General features: G+C 35.7%; 2 protein-coding genes across 3 annotated transcripts in view; both read right to left on the bottom strand.

The window, feature by feature from the left end:
* Window positions 1–15,533, bottom strand: part of LOC120636925 (junctophilin-1) — a 36,009-nt gene extending 20,476 nt beyond the window's left edge. The window contains exon 1 of one of the 2 annotated variants that reach the window (XM_039908492.1): window positions 15,163–15,533. In XM_039908492.1, coding sequence (XP_039764426.1) covers window positions 15,163–15,392 — 230 coding nt within the window. In that variant the 5' untranslated portion in view covers window positions 15,393–15,533. The remainder of the gene's footprint in view (window positions 1–15,162) is intronic. The other variant, XM_039908494.1, reaches the window with a different exon arrangement.
* A 1,958-nt stretch (window positions 15,534–17,491) lies between these two features.
* LOC120637429 (probable palmitoyltransferase ZDHHC24) lies at window positions 17,492–20,102 on the bottom strand. The gene is made up of 2 exons (XM_039909272.1): window positions 19,989–20,102; window positions 17,492–19,715 (listed from the first exon to the last, which is right to left on the bottom strand). Exon 2 carries the CDS (start codon window positions 19,643–19,645, stop codon window positions 18,809–18,811), a length of 837 nt encoding a protein of 278 aa, XP_039765206.1. The 5' UTR covers window positions 19,646–19,715; window positions 19,989–20,102; the 3' UTR covers window positions 17,492–18,808.
* Between the last annotated feature and the right edge of the window lie 732 nt (window positions 20,103–20,834).

Consider the following 20,834-nt stretch of genomic DNA (forward strand, 5'->3'; position numbering starts at 1 on the left):
AGTCCTAATTTAAACAGTTGCAAACTTGCTTTAGGTGAACCTTGCGTGAACCTTAGATAAAGAATGTGATCTGCTATTATTCAAAAGTTTCTATATCTATAAGTCAGCCAGCGTTGAAAACAAAAACGTAATTTCAGAGTGGTTTGAGTACCCTACATTATATTGTTACCTACGCTTTAATGTACTTGTAGCCTAGTAGCTCGAATCAGCATGATTTATAGTATGTTGAAATTTTCTTTCAGCAGTTCTGAACATTGTAATCGATTTTTCGTGTACACCGCGGTGTTATTCTAACAAAACACGGAAGGCTCGTTTGTTTAAATTGATCATAAATCCATAGTTAGCGATGTGGAGTATAATTAAACGCATATGAATAACTAAGACTGTACATCGAGTAAGGGTTTAAGTTATAAATTTTATATTGTACTTACTGAGCATAAGGCGATCGCATTATGCTCAACATTAAAAGGAGCTTATGTTACTCTCCGACCTTTCAACTAACTCTATGCCAACAATCAACTTGATAGGTAGTTAGGGCGTAAGGCAAGGACATCAGGACACATTGATTTCAGTTTTACGCTTTACAAACTTCATAGACGAAGTAGACATTTTAAGACATTTTTCTTGAAATATCCTGTCTTGATAATATATAAATAATACCTACTCCATCAATCAGTTGTTACTTGTGACCATAAGACCAAATGCAGTCAAGGGCTAACTTGTAAAGAAATAAAAAAAAAAACTATAAACCAAATAAATACTCATAGTGGATAAAAACTATGAGCTTAAATACAGCCATTCATGGCTACAAAATGCCTACAGTTAAAACGCTACCGAAGTCATTCATCAAATAAAAACTGTTTGAAATGATTAGGGTTCTGATGCCCGATTTAGTAAATTTTTCAACAAGTTTCCAACTGATAGTCTTCATACAAAACGCACAATTTAATCGTTATGATTTTTATCGATTTATCTAATATTGTTTTCGATGACAGCACCCCAGCGGGAGGCACGAGATGTCTGATAACTTCCCGAATAGGTCCCGATGAAAAAACAGATAAACCACTTGTCAGTCTCATCGTGGCTCATTTAATTTTTAAAATAACACAACAATTTGATTGAATCATATAATCCTTTGAATAAAGGATCGATTTACGTATCTTGTATCTTCCGAAGGATTTGCTAAATACATAAATAAGTGGCGTGCACAGGGTTCTTGACTACGATAGGTTATACCAACCTATCGAGGATGGAATAAAATTAAAAAAAGAAAACTCCTGTTCTATGAGTTATATAAACCTGTAGGGTAGGCAGTTCGTGTATGAAGTGCACGCCACTGTCCGTAATTATATAACATTTTAACATAGAAATTCGTGACCTCATTTGACCTTGACACATTTGTGTTTAACTACGTGTTGACAACCTTATACAGTTATTTCCCTAAAAGTATCGATCTCAGAAAAAAACATGCGGGGCAGTCTTTGGGGACTGCCGATAGAAATGAATACTAAATCTATATACACTGTGTAATGTGTATAGTCCACAGTGTACATATAGCTCATGGAAAGCGTTCGGTGACGGTGAACCGACTGCTATGATTTTACCATAATCTATTTCGCATATAACGGATATCGTTAGGGAAGTGCGCAGATCTTCTGATACAGGGGTAGTAGGTACGTACCTGTATATTAAGTTAAATTGACCCAGTCGAGGTTGCACCACAGAATACTACGTCGCAGTTTTATATCGGGTGAATGGAATGAATCTCTCTATTGATCTTTTAAAACCCCGACGAAAAACGGGAATTTATAAGTTTGACGTGTCTTTGGATGCGTGTGTGTGATTGTGTCAGTCGTATGAACAAATTTTGATTATTATTCTTTTAGTTTGGAAGTTGGCGGCCGTCACAAAATAGCATTACATTTTTTTTTTACAACTGCCTCATTATGAAATGAAAAGGCTTAACTAGTAGAATTATTCACAACGTATTAAAAAGGAACAAGGAATATTAACTAACGAAATGAAAACTATAAATGCCCTAGATTGATGAGGACGGTTGAATGTGACTGAGCATTACATGTCGGGGGTTTTTAAATGTATAAATTAATTTATGGTTATTATCTACTATATTTGTAGAAATAGTCCTTACAGAGGACTGATCACCCGTCTGGCAATGGCAGGCGTCCCCTCACTAAATATATATTATATATTGGTATAATATTAATAAACTTTCAGAAGGATTTCAGTAGATAGTATCGTATCTAACTACTTACCTGGATTGAATATCGTCACGAATGGACTTTTCGACAAATCTTATCAATACAATTGAAATTTTGAGTACGCATTTTGAGTTTCTAGTTATGCAGTGCCTAGAATAGGGTGTTTAAACTGCAGAATAGAACTAAAATTAGCAATTTAAATTATTAGAAGGTAAATTTATCTTCATGCCTACGGAACTATGGAAAGAAACGAATACATGCACAAATCTTGAAGCGATAGTAGTAAGGCTACCCAGTCTTTCTCTTTTAAAGAAAATAATCTAAAATAGAGCAAAAACCACTTTGTTCTAATGTTGTTTGGTGAGTTTTATTCATAAAGTATGGCTTTTGGGTATAGATAATTATTAGTTGCGTAGACTGGTAATAAAAGCTCGACATGCTTTCCGAGCCTAAGAGAGAAGGTAAAGCCTCATTTGGACCTACAACGTCGATGACCCTAATTCATAAGCTCAATTGAATTATTTACGCAGTGGCAACTACCTAAAGGCAGAGAATTATTCGCACAAGAAACATAATATTGATTGAATAAACGAGTTAAATATAGCTTGCAATAACAATAATGAGGCTGATGTTGGAATGTACCTATGACGAAAGATGTATAATATTTCTTTTTATGTTTTTCCTTATTTTCTGCTAGATAACTGTTGATTGTAAAGGCTATACAGCCTGCTACAGCCTACAGCCTACCTACCACAGAAATTATTGTTAAAATTGTTTCTTAACACAAGCTTTTCACATAAAATACGAAAAGAACTACCTAGCTAAGTTTATGCTGAAAGCGTCTTTTTCAGAATGTAAGTTTATACAAAATTGCTTGCATCGAGTCTTGCTTTGAGCTTGAATTATTGTCATCTCTGTCTTTTTAATACTAAAGTGAATTATTGTAGCCTTTTTAATATTCGTCTGTACCTACATAGGTATTTATTAACCTAAAAGCACCTACCATGATAATATTATTTTGTTTTTTACGTCGGTAATTGGTAGGTATACATATCATCACTAAAATCTTCTTATACTGTTTACCCTGCCATGAAAAACATAAATGGGATGTTGTACGAAACAAACAAGGCCTGATTTGTTTGAATCTAGAGCCGTACGTGTCGGCATGTGTATTGTATATGCAAATCCCAGATATACGTTATACTGTAATAGGTACCTGTATCCGTTAACATGAACAGATGTACGGGCAGTGAGCAACACTGAAATTCCTTTCAGTTTTTATTAGTTGCGGTAAGATAATGGATCGGTCTGTTCTACACATGAGTACGGGCGGAACCAGTCGAGTCTAAACGCTATTTATAACGCACCAGTTATTCTGCGGTATCGTAACTGAATATTGCAAGTTAAACCTGGCACTCGTTGGCTCTACTCTACATCTCTAACGAGTATAGTCCTTTTACGAAGAATGCCTACTTTTGCTCACTGCATATCTAAGTACATGCAACTTATTCTTGAAAATGGGCATTTTAGCATATCTTTTATTTTGCTACATATGCAATTAATTAATATAATTATGCGTTTTGACAATTTTACTAACAATACGGTCCACGTTATCTCATATAACATCTCTAACCAATGTATATATATATATATAGTATAATGTATATATATATATATAGTATAATGTATATATATATAGTATAATGTATATATATATATACATAGTTTTCTTCTTCGGGTCACGGGTGTTTCTGTGCCTAGCGTAGATTGGCATTCAGCTTCGTATACTGTCTATTTTTCGCGAGGCGAAACAACACGGCGGCAATCGCATTTCGTGCAGTCCGCACTCGGATATTGCATAACCTTCTCTCAGCGAACGACGCCCATCTTTCCGGCAACTATTCACATAATGATAATTTAACTCCCTGACTCAGTGGTCCCTGACGCTGTGATTTTTAACATGTGATGCTCCGAGTTTGATCCCAGGCAATCAGGCAGATCTGGTCTCTTCTGATCCTGTGTGGTGGGAAGCTGAGGCGGTGGTTAGATACCATCATTTCGACTTTGATATGCTGGCCAGTGATTTAGCGTTACGGCACGACTGTAACGCGTCGCGAACTAAACGATTAGGGGCATCGGTTTCTACGTCACCACCGAGTTCGATTACAGTAATGGGCTAGCTAGTAATTGATTAAAAAATGTACATATTCGGATATCTTGGTCTTGAAAACGCACCTCGACTAGATCGTCACGAAAATTATTTATACGTATATAAGTATATACGTAGTAAGCTTAGAAATAAGTTAACATAATCAAACTTATCGGGCTGCAGCCTAACTTAACGATCACTAACACAATAAGCTTCAAACCGTTGTGCTCCTTGAACGTAAGGGTCCTGTGACATAATTCGCAATTTCGATCTCATGAGGAGATCTTATAAGATCGGATTCGAAATCGCGCATGTTGTTAACATGTTAAAACGCTCAACCTAATATATGTAATGTCAATGTAGCAGTATGTTTTTCCGACAGCTGGTTTTTTATTCTTCAAATGAACACCTAAGGTAATCGTTGCAGATAGGCACCGAGGGCGAGGACAAACCTCTACGGTTTTTTTGGTGCTTTTATACTAACCATTTTAATGTTCTTATTTTATTTGATAAAATAAAATAACTTAGAATCCTTTAAGCAACTTAAAGACGTTGGTTTCCTATGTGTGTTCCATCGTATCTATAACGGGGAGTGTTCAGAAGAGTTGTTTCATCTGATACCACCTTTATTTGCTGACCGTGCCATCGATCGTACGCATCGCAGAAAAAATCACCTGTTACATTATTACCACCAAGTCTTAATATGGGATTACTAAGGGAGTTTTAATCATAATGGATTGTCATTGCAGATGATCGACCTGATGGTAAGTTGAAAAACATCGTTTATAAATCGTATCGTATATGCAAGGAACACGTCCTGAAAAGTGCCGCATTGTCTATCAACCCAAGGCGTATATATGTGTAACAGCAATACTGTTTGGCGGTAGAAACGAGTATAGCAGTAGTGGTACCCCGGACGAGCTATCACAAAAAGCTCTACTACTATATACAAATTGCTGTACATTAGTTTTTCCTAACGTCAATGCTTGTCTGAAAGAGATCGCTTTAGTGATAAGACCGCCTTTGCACGCTCTATTTTCTATTCTAAGTTTCTCTGTATATGTGTTCACTTTGTATAATATGTGTGTATGCAATAAAGATTTCAAACAAACAAAAAAACCTTCAAACGCCGCGAACGCATTTGCAGCGCCTGTTATGTTATAGATATTCATTGCCCGTGGTAAGTACTTGACATTACGTGATCCGTTTTTTTTATTTTCCACGGTTGTGTTTTAAGGGTGTCAGTAAAAAAATATTATGACCTTAACCGTGTTCACCGATTTCCGTTTGTTTGCCAAAGGACAACAATAATGACGTAAAAAACAATGATAATTAAGGTAAGTAGTTATTTCGGTATATGTTTATTCAAACCGTTAATTACTAAGTAATGTGGAACCGGTAGTATTATATGTACCTATAGTATATGCATATATGATATATCAGCTGTAGTAGGTATAGAGGCATTTTCATCGTTGGCTTCAACACGGCAACGCCCCTAAATAATAAATTTCCAACGTTTCCCCAGTGAGATGAGTTTACCTCGAGAGGTAGCTGTCACACAGTGGAAATGAGTAGTTCATTTAAAAACGTAACCTTCAACCTGTTTTAAACAGGCTACTGTGAAAGTTGTCTATGAATTAAATTTGGATGTGGGTTTCTTTTGGAGTAATATTCTTTTTTGTACCAATTGTATAGGTACCTATGTTAGTTTTTGTATTTTAACTAATTGTATTATAAATTTCATCATAATTCAGCCCTTGACTGCAATCTCTGTGATAACCTGATAGGTACTCCTAAAAGCTAAAAAAGTTAAGTCTTTATACCCAGAACGCTAAATCGCTTGTTGTCATGGCAGGATTTATTATCAAAATTAAGCTCAACTTGCTATACTCCGCGAAAAGCAGGATAATAAGATAATAGTAAATAAGTTCTTAACAATTAATCATTGTAAAGTCAACATCTCCTGATGATGCTCCGGTTTCGGAGCGAAACGTGCGTAGAGGGTGTATTGCCGAGGATCTGTTTGGTGTGGAGTATAAGGATTGAAGAAATTATAAATTACACCACACAGATTCTCCTGCTTTTCGCGGAGTATAGCAAGTTGAGCTTAATTTTGATAATATATCATGGATTTCCGCAAAGTAACGCCTGCTTCTATACAATGGCAGGATTTGTCGCTAGGATGGTAACTAGTCACCAGTGAAGCTTCCTACTACACTAAATCAAAGACAATTTAGTCAATCTGTCACTTAAAAATTGCCACTGCGCCGAGAAGAAAAAAAATCAAATCCTTTATCTTTGTATAGATTGAATAAACGTCAAAGAAACAAAGTCGTGGACACGAATACTAAACTAAAACAACATTACATGACCTACAACTTGGCTGTCGGCGGCAGCTCCCTCCCACACGCCTGACGCACCTTGCTTGTCACGCGAACGACAATGGTATAGGCTCGAGGACGTCGCGCGTCGTTTACTCGGAATTCAAATTTCGTAATACAATAAATATAATAAGCGGTGATAGACTAGTGCTTAGACCCTCGGTGGGCAGAGAGTCGGATTTTTTATTTAAGCAATTAAAATTTGAACCTGCATGCCTGAGAGTAATAGTATAAAGTTCTCAAAGGCGTGAGAAGTCTACCAATCCGCAATTTGCCAGCGTGATGGACCCTTATCATTATATTTGAGAGGAAATGCCCTTGCCCTTTAGGGGGCTGGTAATAGTTTGATGATGATGATGATACAATAAAAGCGAGGTCCACACATTCGCGCGCAACCTGCGGCCATAGAGGCGGGCAAGATGCGTCCTGCGAGTGATCAAAAGCTTTGCCTTGCCTTAAGATCTGCCTCGTTAGTCTATGACCGTTCGTCAGATATTGTGAATAGTCACGATGGCTTCAGATTGCAGCATGAATGTAGTAGTTCTATTGTAGAACCTTTACTGAGATATGAAGTTTAGACGGACAAGGGATCGTATGGGTTCGTTAAACCATTTTAACAAAGAGCTCCTAAAAAATTTACTAATACAAGATCTAATAAAGTATTCTTACACATGTAAATTTTCTGCCCTCAAGAAAGAACTAATAAATACCTACCGGTCTTAAATAAAAAAGGAACAGCAACAAGATAATCGTTGTGCAAAGCTCATAAATAAAATCGAATAATCTCTATTATTCTCTAATCCAGAAAACGTAGTTCAAAACGATGTCAACCACCTCATTATTTTTAATTCCTGCGCACAGTAGTAAAAGGTTAAGTCCTCGAGACATTACGAAACCACTAAATATCTTACAAGAAAATTTCACGTCGAGCTTTAGCTGAAAGTACCTACGTTTGAAGTACCGCTATTCTAAATTTGCGTTCATTAACTTTTTTCATTGCAGTAATATTTTTAATTTAGGTAGAATGAGCAGGCGAATAAGTTTTACCGTAACTATAAATGTATAAGTACCTACCTAAGCGGTGACTGAATACTTGGTTATTAAATAAAATAAAAATAAAAACGTGTGTGTTCTTATGTACACGCGTGAGATGTTATACGTCTTAGACATAACAAGATAAAAAACTTTTCAAAAAATTCTTATTTATTATTATTATTATTTTATTTATTTATTTGGTATCTATGACCCATCATTACGCACTACACTATAACATAAATAGAATAAATAAAAAAAAAAACTTACATTAAATATTAAAACTTATGCAATATAAAAAAAAGTTACAAATTAAAATTTCTGCGTCCAGGCAGCCCTACGTGGAGTTTAATATGAACGTTTAGTTTATTTATTATTAGTAAAAACTAAATAATTAGATGGAATGGAAACCTGTTGAAACTATACCTAATTAATTGTTCCTAATTCACACGGAGATCTCGAATCTGCATTCCGAGTTTGCACTCTGAAGACCGAGGCGGACAACAACGCGGGCGGCAGATAACAGATAAGTAAACTGCGTGTCACATCAATCATCACTAATCAGTAATCATCGCATAATATTAATTCTTACAAAAGTAATTTTTTATGCCTTGCCCTTTTCAGTATGTTATTTTGGACTTCACTTTCAGGCGCCAGAGTTCGAACCCCAGCACGCACCTCTATATTTTCTTTGTTATGTGTAATTTAAAAATAAACAGTTACGAGCAATTGAAATATATCTTCCCTCAACGAAGAAGGAAAACATCGTGAGGAAACCTGCATGCCTTTAAGTTCTCCATAATGTTCTCAAAGGTGTGTGGAGTCCGTAAATCCGAAATAGGCCAGCTTGGTTGTCTACGGCATTTACCCACCTTATTTTGCGAGGAGATCCGTAACCTGTAGTGGCCCGGTAATAGATGGATATAGTAATGAAGATGATTATTTGGACACATAATTTGGGAGATATTGTAAAATTATAGTATGGACATCTTTGCTTTGGGTGATTTACGTCTGCGAGTAATATGCCTGTGCGGCTTTTCGTTACGGAACAGCCGGGGGGAACGGGGGAACAGCTAGACCTTAGTATAAAGGTAGTGTTTAAACTTCCAGTACCTACTATTAAGTTATCATTATCTCCTAAAATATGCGATCAAGTAACATGCTGGGCAAGGTTTATTTAGATACACACGATTGTCTAGATGATAAACGATTTTTTTTTCTTCTGGCTTGGTTGAAACTTGTTATTACCATTTACATTTACCTCATATGTGGCATGTGTGTACATATAAAGCAATGTTAAGTCTTAAGTGAGTGGATTGCTGCTGTCTGCTGAGGAGTTCTGTTCAATCTCTTATGGTATTCACCTGATCTTCACCATATCTGGACATAGATATCTTGAAGATAAAACCTTTCCAATATTGGATAGAAGCAGGGGGTATTTTGCGGAAATCCGTGATATATTACGAAAATTTAGCTTGATTTTCATAACCATTACAATAAAAAAAAAAAAAAAAAAATCGGTTAAGATATGACTGTTTTTTTGTATAAGATTAGCTTAAATGTTTACCCTTAAAGTCAGCTACTAGTATACTAAACTACAATTAATCCGTTCAGTAGTTTACGCGTACTGTGTTAAAAAAATATCTGTTTGTTTTCTCTATAAATATTAAGTTCCTCTCCCGCTCACTGACGGACTGTTTCATTATAAGTATTCAATACCCCATTCCACACACTCGGAGTTCGAATTTCAAAAATCATGTCTCTAAGACCAGTGGTTTAGGCTGTGTGTAGATTTGTCAGTCGTTTCATTCTTTTTTGAATTGCTTTGGGGGTAGAATGCAAAAACTGTGTGTTACACATATTTCTTTATTATAAATTAAGAGCTAAAGTACAAAGTTTCTTGTACATAACATGAAAAATGACAGACTTTCATACAAACTTTAAACCCCTATTTAAACCTGATGGAGGTAGATTTCCAAAAAATCCTTTCTTATTGTTCGGTTTAGTTATAACAGACACTTACTGTCAAAATTCCAAGTTTCTGACCCCAGCGGCTATGCGTTGATATCTCAGTCAGTCAGGACTTTGAATTCTATATATATTATATATGGACAAATAAATTGACAAGCAAGCAAATAAACAAACCTTTCCTTTTTATAAGGTGTTACTAATGAACGTTTTATAACTAGTGATTAGTTAAACACTAATATCTTTCTTTCTGTCATCAGCAGGCATACAAAAAAACACTTTCTTAATTGTAATATTAGTGAGGAAGTATGGATTATACGGAAAAAATAAAAATATTTTTATAATAACCTTAATTTTTTTTTTCGTTTACGTAAATAGCGTTAGTTACTTTGGTTTTGACCACTCGACCTTTGTTTTTCTAGAAATTGCCATTTTCAACTATTTTTGAATCTGCGTTTTGCTTTTACCGAAGTATGAAGTTATGAAAAGCCGCCAGTTAATATTACCTATATATTTCCCAGTTTATGTGAAATCTTTGTCGCCCAACGAGTTTCACAATCCATCGTTTCAAACTTTACTTAATATCTCAAATGACTCATTAAAACCTATCGTTTCTTTCTTTCCTAAGAAAACAAGGTAGAAACCACACAAAACCAACACTTTTGAATTAAAAGAAATTGAACAGAAATTTATTTTAACTTTGCATTTTTATCGCTTCACTTTGAAGGGCAATGATGAAGAAAATGTTTTCTTTCTTAGTACCTTATTACATTTGTAATAATTAAGTATGACCCTCTTGCACAGCACAGCATGGCGGATGTATCCTAAACCTTTCTCATTGTGGGAGAAGACCCGTGCCTTGTAGTGGGCTGGTAATGGGTTTATATGACGAATGTTTGTATGACGTTTAATGACGAACCCTCGTACGCATGGATAAGCGTTGTACAATTAACATTTTTTCTGTGTCTGGGACATTCCGAATTTGGATGACTCGATCTTATTTTTAAACTGGATTGCCCCCAAAAAGGACTTCTTGTATCATGTATGTATGTAAGTTTCTATATTCCACTATAACTTCTAAATGCTTGAACAGATTTGTATCTATATGGTTATGTATGTGGTATAAGTATCGTTAGAATCCTTATTCTGAGTGATACTTGTGTGGTGTTAATACTGTTGTACTCAGTGCTAACCTTTACCAAAACAGAGTGAAAGGACAGCACTATTTTTAGTCTGCCGAGTTTTTACTCGTTGGATTTGTCTCAAAGATGCAGATATTTACCGTCGGTTCATGATCTGATGGTGATTTAGGAATTGCGTCAATGTTCCGAAAATAATGACCTTGTTCCTTTCGCTATATGTTCCGTAGAAAACGATTTGCTATCCTTTTAATTGTATTCATATCAGTTTGTGAATGGGCACCATTGAGTCGGTTTCGACGTTCGATGAATAGGTACTTCTTAAACGGTAAAGCGGTGATACCCTAGTGGTTAAAGCTTGGACCTCCCTTTCGGGGTGACCGTGTTCGTTCCCCGACACGCGGCTCTAAATTTAAATTAAAAAAGCACTTTAATGGTGATAAAGCACAACTGGTTTTAACGGTGAAGGATAACATCGTGAGGAAACCTGCAACCTGCAACCTGCTTGAAGGGGTGTGAAGTCTATAAATCCGCCATGGCCTAAGCCCTTCTCATTCTGAGAGAAGACCCGTGCCCCGTAGTGGGCCGGTAATGGGTTAGTGATAAAACGGATGGTAAGTACAGTAGTCATAGGAATTCAGTATAACTTTTGTGGTTTTTCATTGTATATTATGTTACCAAAGACGCTGTCACGTGTAAACTTATCTATCTCAATAATCTTGTGGACATGCTAATGTTCAATTAGTCTAAGTCCTGGATACGTTTCCCGAGCCCGACAAATGAAACTGTCAGTACAGCACTTCTGAGCACAGAACGGGGTCCCCTTCTATGCTCAGAAGTCACAATCTGCTTGTAACCTTTTCTTCCGGGCTTCAACATACTGATCAAAATTTCCAATTCGTTTTATTCGTGATGCGTTGGTCATGTTGGTCAAACATGTAAGCCGATTAGACCATTGGGTTTATTTTATAGTTTAAATCTTTGGGTTATGTAACCCAGTTAACGAAGTGTAAACAATTTTGAGACGTCTAAGAATTCTAAATATATATAAATTTATACTGGCTAAGGCTAGTTTGAAAGCAATATTATAACGAAAATCTTTTTCCTGGGATCAAAACTAACTTTTATTTGGGAAATAACTATGGAAGATCGATTTAAAGATACCCAGTGATAACCATTACATAAGCTGTTAACTTTAGGCGAAAATGGAGTCACTTATCAACATTTAGGGCTAAAGAAAAGACCCCTAGCTCCCTTACTATCTAGCCTTGTATCATATACATGTAAATTTTACTTAATGGCCAGAAAACTGTTGTACTGTTGTTTTTTGAGGTTTAGTTAATAACCGGAAATTGTTATCGTATAGCTCTTATAAATTGCGTCGATGTTATAAAGGTGGATGCAGATATTTACGCTTTTCCGGGTTCGATCCGTTCAGGAACTAAACATTTAGATGCCTTGGATATTAGATGTTTTTACTCGTTTGTAAGATTTGACTATATTATTGTACTTATTCCTTTTTGCTTTATAATCTTTAAGCTTAGAAGCCGCCGAGTTAAATATTGCCTTCTGACTTTAAAATGCAACTTTGTTTTCGTTCATATCAGATTGTCGGTAACATGTTCTTTGAAATCCGCTTTTCATTTGCCAAGCGGCTTTTGTATCAGGATGTCATAAACATTACTACAACGTCGGTGACGCGTTAAGTCGCAACCAAATAATAATAACTGCACTATATTATTATGACTCGATTATAAAAAAAATGATAGAAACCTATTATAAATACGAAAGTGTGTTCGTTTTTGTCTTTAGATCAACAGAGCAACAGAGCAAGAAGCGGTGACAGCCAAGTGGTAAGATAAGTGCGTTATTTAATTTACACAATTAAAAATCACTTGCTTAAACATTGGATAGAAGCAGGCTTTCCTTTGCGGAAGTCCATAATAAATTATGAAAAGTAAGGAGATGTTGACTTTACAATTATTCATTGTAAAGTCAACATCTCCTGAGGATGCTCCGGTTTCGGAGCGTAACGTGCGTAGAGGGTACATTGCCGAGGATCTGTTTGGTGTGGAGTTTTGAATTAATTGGATTGAAGTAGTAGGAAGTAGTTGTAAATTGTACCATACAGATTCTCCTGCTGTTCGCGGAGTATAGAAAATTAAGCTTAACTTGCTTAAACGGTTAAGGAAAACAGCGTGAGCAAACCGCGTGTGAAGTGTACCGTGATCGTGTTTTCTTCATTCGACCAGTGTTTGAGGAATCCCTTCAGCGGTCTGATTATTTTAAAGATAAGCTATCTAGTAAAGCTACCTTAAAGGTAACTCGAAATATGATAGGTATATATAACTTGCCGTAGGTAGATACAACTTATATTGTACACATTGAAGTTGATATTAATCATTGATTATATATATTTTGTTCTCTTTGGAGATTGTTTGTTTGCATTTAATTAATTTGACAGTAGTAGTAGTGTTCTTCAATTTATACATATTTTATTTCGATTTCTTTTTTTCGGCAACTGTTTTAAATGTGAACTGTAACTTTTAACTATAAACTTCTCTTTATGTTCATTCGTTTATCGTTGTGTGCATCCTACTGCTGGACAAAGGCCGAAACACAGGTGAAAGGGGTTTTAGAGCTAAGATCCTGCACGCCATTTTAATACCATAACTTCAGGTTGCTCTATGAGCCATGCAGAAAAACCGTACCATTTCCCAAACTACATCATATATGCTGGTGCTGAAGCGGTGATAGCTCAGTGGGTATAAGGACTTCGATTTTACTTTCGGGGGACCGAGTTCGAATCCCAGCACCTCTAACTTTTTAAAGTTATGTGTTGTAAGCAATTAAAATATCACTCGCTTTAACGGTGAAGGAAAACATCGTGAGGAAAACTGCATATCTGATAGTTGACTACGGCTTAAAAACCTTCTTATTGTGGAAGAAGAACCGTTGCCGGTAATGGTTTGATATGATGATGTTGGTGCTGAAACTCCTTGTAAATTTTTGGCCTGACTTTGGAAACCAACCCAGGGAGGGCCTCACAATCCGCAGTTGAACATAGCAACAATGGCAATTGCAGAAGCATTACATGACAATAGATACACTACGATCCATTTATACATAACAAATAATATATATATTATAGGTACCATCTTTATTCGCAGAGTGAATAAAAGCCTGTACGCTATTTAGATTTACTTAAAACCACAATGTCGGGAGCTACCTATTTTGATGGAGCAACGACCCGATGAAAGTGGGTTAGATGGGAACAGGCGTCCGCCGAGATTTATAGGAAGGTCTGGCACAGTAACGCATTCTGCCAGAGCCACGTACCGCGATGTCTGTATAACTTGTGTGGATAAATATCGATAGCCATTATAAAGATAAAAATAATTAGGCAGGTAGGTTTACTTAGTCATAACGAGAACTAGTATTTTGTGGTCCAATAGCTATTAACCTATTAATCTAAATAGTTCACCAAAGCACATAGTTAATTAAACAAATGCATTTTTATTTGTGTTCCATAGCTAGGATGATTTAGTATGAAGTAGGTAGTCATACTTAAACGTAATATTATATACAAAGTGAAGAATATGTATGTCTGAATGCGCTAATCTCAGAAACTACATGTCTTATTAAAGAAACTCGCTTTGGATAGCCTGCTTACTAAGAAACTCTAATAGCTATTAAGTATTATCTTGATTTGACGTTTTTATTAAACGCGCGTAAAATCATGTTGCATGGCTTATGGTTATTAAAAAAAGGCTTCTTGAATAATCTTAATTCTTATATCATAAAAAGTTTCGATAAAATGTTTTTAAATAGTGTTACGTTTAGTGGATTGGTCCGAATGTCACAATTTGATATTGTACCGATCCAAATTTTTGTTCCAAGTCACATGTCAATTCCCGTGACTAGGACATTGAACAGCTGCACGATATTGCTTTCAATTACGATTTATGAAATTGCGTTTTGCTTCACCACGCGTTATTAGATCCTTAATGGATATGTCTATAACAAATGACAGCAGGTTAATTGACATGAAGGCTTCAGCATCATGGTACCTACTCTTATCACTTATCGTTATCAATGGCTACAGATCGATACGAATATTTTCTTCGTGGTTGGACCATTAGGCACTTTCACCGCCGTTACACGCGTTTTCTAGCGAAACACCGAACTCAATTATTAATAGCAGACTATTTTTGGAGCGGCTTCGGACGCGGATTTCGGGCATGTGCGAGGCCCGGGCGGAGACACTATCTCACCTGGGCCAGGTGTAGACGCCGGATACTTCGAAACCGAAGTGCCAGGAGCCGGCGTACGCCCCCTGTCCTTTCGGGCCGGTACACACTCCGTGGCCGTGGGCCTTGCCGTCCTCCCAACCGCCACAATATGTGCCACCATCGTCAAAGTCGAATCGGCCACCGTTGAGGCCACTCTGCGGGGGATTTCCGCTAGCGGCGTGCGCGGTGTCGGCTAGCTCGCTCGGCTGCATCACGCGAAACCGTGGTGCCGCGGAGGGGAGGGCCTCCCGCGCGCGCCCTCCGCCGAGCTCGCGGTATAAATAAACATCAGCTGGGCATGTCGCGCCGTGGCGCGCCGCCGAGTGAACACCACTCCGGTCCTGCGCGAGGAGCACTGCCGCCGGAGCCGCGGCCGCCCGCCCCGCGCCCCCGCCCGCCCTGCGCACAGCCGCCGAGCCGAGCCGAGAGCACAGCTAGGCCTCTGTTAAGCCTAGTTCACACTATCTTAGTAGTTTAGCCTAGTAGCAAGTAATTTGGTAGCTACAATACTTGCTACTGCCCGGAAATCACATAGGAGTCGAGTCCAGTTTACAATTGAGTGGTGTTTGGCAAGATGAAAAGCCTACAGCACAATAAAGTTATTTTGCAGCAACTCTACTAAACGGAAAGGTTCGGATGCCTTTAGTTGGTGACCCGTAGGAACGGACGAGTGCTGGGGGGAACTACTCTTCCGAAAATAATAGAATGATATGACATGGATTTGGAGTAGATTAGTAAGTTTTACGGTTTTAGGCTGTTAGCTACAAAGTATTTTAGCTACTTAATTACTTGCTACTATTTGGACTAAACTACTAACGTAGTGCGAACTAGGCTTTACTCTGTAGGCTTACTACAGGATTTGTACACTCACAAACGTTGGGTCACTTACATGTATCGAAACACTCTACCGTTATAGCAAAACCTACTCCTACCCACTCTTAATGGTTCTAGATTTATGAAATCTGTACTAAGTAGGTACTGATATTAATTATACAAACGTTATGCAAAACGCACTAGCTGTAGAATTATGCATGAATTTGAGCTTTAAATCTATAAGTAATAAGTTCCATTTGGCCCTGACGTTATAGCGGAGTTTCGGTACTCTGTACGATTTCTCGATTTCGAGCGTACCAGTCTCGTACTAAGGGAACTGAAGTGTAGTATTTATTATTTATTTATTATGTGTACACGATCATTTAATTTCCTACAAATCGGGGATCAGTCGAGCACCGCATGTCTCAGGATGTGCATTTCAATCTAGGTAGTTAGGTAGTTACATGTAGCGCATTCCTTTTGAGAGCCTGATTTGTACCTCAATATTCTGTGTAAAGAACTAACGCGCTTGGTGCTTAGGTTTACGCAATTAATTAATTTCTTACCTATCTACTATAATCCTACTACAGATTCATTCTGTTTTGACATTCTGATAGCTAGTTTCGTGTTTAGAACTATTATTAAATTAAAGGCCCCGTATTTATTTTTTGCATTATGTCGGATACCTAGGTACCATCCGGAGAAATGTACGTTTAAAAAAATAAAGTAATAACTTAGGATCGCTTTGGGTATGCTATTTCGAGCCCAAAGAAAAGACTGAAAGTAAAGAAGAATCATGATACCTACGCTCTATCGGCTCTACGTTAATTCTAACTACGAAACGAAATGGCATTCTTTCAAACTAGAATGTCGATGGTATTAGAAAAATGTGGAATAAATAATAAATCTTCGAAGTTAAATTTAAATGAAAAAAATGTTTTGTTGGAATCTATATAATGTGTACAGACAACAAATTGTAGTTGTTCGGAGGTACCTTCTATCATAAAAAGTCCTGCTAGATACAACTATGCATGCAAATGCATCTAGATTTCACTCATATATTAATGTTTTAAAAATAAAGTGCCTAGATAAATAATAAGAAAGAGCTGTAAAACATTTTTAGTGAAAAATACATTTAAAAGTGAGTTCAGTTTTGACGGAGCTATAAGTTAAAATTGACAAAGTTACAGTTACAATTCCTTCGAGATAGATCTTAAAGGAATTGTATTGTTTTTCAGGATAAAAATGTCGTAAGCAAATGTTAAAACGACAGATATGCAGACAGACAGACAAATATACAAAAAAATCTGTTTGTCTAAGGACAATATTAAGAAACGATAAAGCCCAACGTGTTTAATTAAATGAAATATCTACTTTTAATAACTATTAATATGACATAAATAACTAGTGAATTTACACCAGCAATATGCGCAAACGCACTCTGGTGTAGAAGATTGGATGATAAACTTTAATGCAAACTCAATTGTAATGGCTGGCAGTGATTTATTGCAATGTGTTTAACATTTCACAGTAATATCTATATGCACTTATACAACCTTATTTAGTGTGGAATCTCTTAATATGGAGTTTTTATAAAACTTCGTTAAAAAAGTTCTTAGCGCGCCTAAACAAAGTTTTGAGTTGAATTAATAGAACCTAGGTATCAATAATTAATAGAACTATATCTAAGATTTGTTCAAGGCTTCGAGTACTTATTAAAAAATAAAGAACCTTTATACAAGTGCTCGAAGCCTATATTATGAAGTCAAGCCAAATCCAAAATAGCGGATTAGTCAAGTCAAATAGCGATAAACCTCGGAATAAGATAAGCTGAACTGTATGACACCCACCCACCTCCATTTTAGCGATCTTCAATAGTTGTCTCAAGTCGCATAGTGATCGTTAACTTAAGAGTCAACATCGTACCTTTATAATGATTTAGGCGATGTGTATTCATGGACGGTTTGTATGCTTAGGCATCTCCGTAGGTTAGGCATTGCCTTGTTCCTCGTTAGTGAAAACGGGCATTAGTCTACTCTTTTGCAGAAGGTTAACAAATAGGCTATGTAAAGTCACGATAAATTCATCATCAATTTTGTTATCTGATGAAATGTCTGTAGTAGAATCAAAAATTATATGAATAATAAAAAAAATATATTTTGTCTGTGCTGAACATTAAAATGCAGTTTTTGGTTGGGAGGTGAGTTTGTTGTAACTTGTATTGGGTTGAGTTAAATAAATGGGGTGATTTAAATAAATGGGATTTTAATAAATGGTTGCTGGCTACATCTTAGCTTCTCTAAAAGTGATAATAGATTAAATACATTTCATTAAAATCACATTAAATTTAAAAAAAAAATGTTTTATTAAATAGATATTACACATTCTATTTTATGTGCAATGTACTTGTACATCATTTAAAAACATAATTACAAACTAAACATTTATAACTGATTCTATTCAAAATATCACTTGTCTTGTTATTATTAAGTTTTAAGGCATTGCAGATGAGGCAAATAGATTTGGTCTGAGTTAGCAGTATAATTAATTAAAGTATGTATAAAAATATAATAAATGTCATCAATAAGTTTTAGCAACTATAAAAAGAGAGCTTTTTCATTTGCTCTTCTTTGAAATTATAATTTTTATGCTTATTTTTAACATTTACTCATGAACAATTGCATAGAAAGTGACTAGAAAAAAATAAAGTAATACTCTACAATAAATCCATCTGAAAAAATAGCATACATCTGAACTAAACTTATATGAAAAACAAAATCAAGCTAATTTAACTTGACAAAACAATGCTTTAAAGTTACTTCTGTTTATCTTCAATAAACCACACAATACCGTCACCTGGTAAAGGGCTACAAATAAATGGTGATATCCAAGTTAAATACCATCTTTGTCCAAATACCTCAATCAAATTTTGAAGCCATCCTCTGTCATAAGAGATGTTGTCAAATTTTGTTTCTGGAGTTATTTTACCTTTTAAAATGTTATTAAAATGGTATAAAAAGAGAAATCCGGTAAATAATCCTACAATTAAATTGATCACAACCAGAAACACATACAAGCTTTCATCACCATAATCAACAACAAAACTTGCAAGGGGGAAAATGAACTTAACTATAACTAGCCCATGGTTCCATGTGACAAAGTGTGATAAAAATATAACATTGTAATAGAATGAATATATCATAGCTATAAATATATACAGTGTAAAGTACATAAAATATCTATGATTGTAGTAGCCTACACAACAAGCAAAAAATGTACAGTGATGGTCTCTTTTTAAAATACAAATATCACAGATGTTGCAGTGCCAAGCACGGGGCGGTCTGAGACATTCACACACAGCGCACATTGTCCAGTCTTCTTTCCGTGCATTTTCTAAGAAATTACCTTTTATTGTAGTATTAGTGAACATGCCATATATCATGTTCCCAATAATATTTAGTAGGAGAAATGAGGCATTTATATAATGTAAAATATATTGGATTGTACCTTTTTCAATGACTGCAGGCAGGACAATACAAAGCTCAAAGTAAAGAAATGCTGGTACTAATATTAAAATTATTGTTAGGTACGCAATATGCCCCAAAAATCTTTTGATTTGTTTATTTTGTACTCTTTCGAAAGTTATCAACATTTTATATGTTTAGTATTATCAGCTTGTCACATAATTTCTTTAAAATTTGTATAAAAAAATTTCTTCGCACCTGTAAACAAAACGAAATTTAAATGATAATGTTTAAATATATAGATATTTATTATTATCATTATACCATTACATAGGTATTACATGGTCAAGTATCGATGCATGCATGCATTATTGAAAAGATTGTTCAGATAACAAAACCTAAACCTTATTAACATTGGATCTTTATTTAAATATTATACCTATATATTTTTTTATAAGTGTTGTTTTGCATCTTGTTCACTAAGAACGAGAGCTACGTTATAAAATTAAGTAGATACCTGCCAAAACTTACCTGCTTCTAAAATGACTTTAAGTTCATTTACTATTAAACGATACGTATACTAGTAATTTTTATAAAAAATCAAAAAGACGTTTTATATTGAACATTCTTCTTCTTCTTTTTTTTTTTTTTTTTTTTTTAATGGCTTGCGTTTGTACCAATTGGGTACGATTCTTCTTCTTTAATTGCTACCTATCGGCGATCACTTTTCTTTTGTCAGTTGTCACTGCTTGTCATTTTTTCATCTTTATTATTTCCCATCGAGAAACGGCAAAGGTATATCACCGTACAGCCATGTTTTCAGTGTTTAAGTCATGTCTTATTTGATTGTAAGGCATAAAGCCATGTCTAGTCTATTCTATCTAGTCCAAGATATTCAATCGTCACATGTCAGCACAGCTTTTTTTTTCTTTATTCTTTTCTACAGAGAAAAGGTATATGTATATACCGAGAAGTAAACTTCTCTGTCTACGGTATATACCGTACAGCCAAGTCAATTATTCGTCAGCACAACTTGTCAGTGTCCACTTTTTTTTCTTTATTCTTTTATGGTGAGAAAAAGCAAAGGTATATCACCGTACAGCCATGTCTTCAGCTTTCAATATTCATATCTTGGTTTGTAAGTCATAAAGTCACGTTTTTAGTGTTACTCCTAGTTAATCACGTCAGTTAGTGAGACTTTAGTGATATTAGTAACACTTGTTACTTGTTTTAAAATCAACTCAATATTAAAATATTACAAAATATATTACTGATCCGTAAATGACCAGTGACTAACTTACGTTAGAATTTTTGACATTCTTATGATAAGAGTTCTCAACATGCGAAGTGAAAGGCTTGAGAAAACGAAATAAATAA

Source organism: Pararge aegeria, chromosome 3 (genome assembly GCF_905163445.1).
Source record: "Pararge aegeria chromosome 3, ilParAegt1.1, whole genome shotgun sequence".
Lineage (NCBI taxonomy): Eukaryota > Metazoa > Arthropoda > Insecta > Lepidoptera > Nymphalidae > Pararge > Pararge aegeria.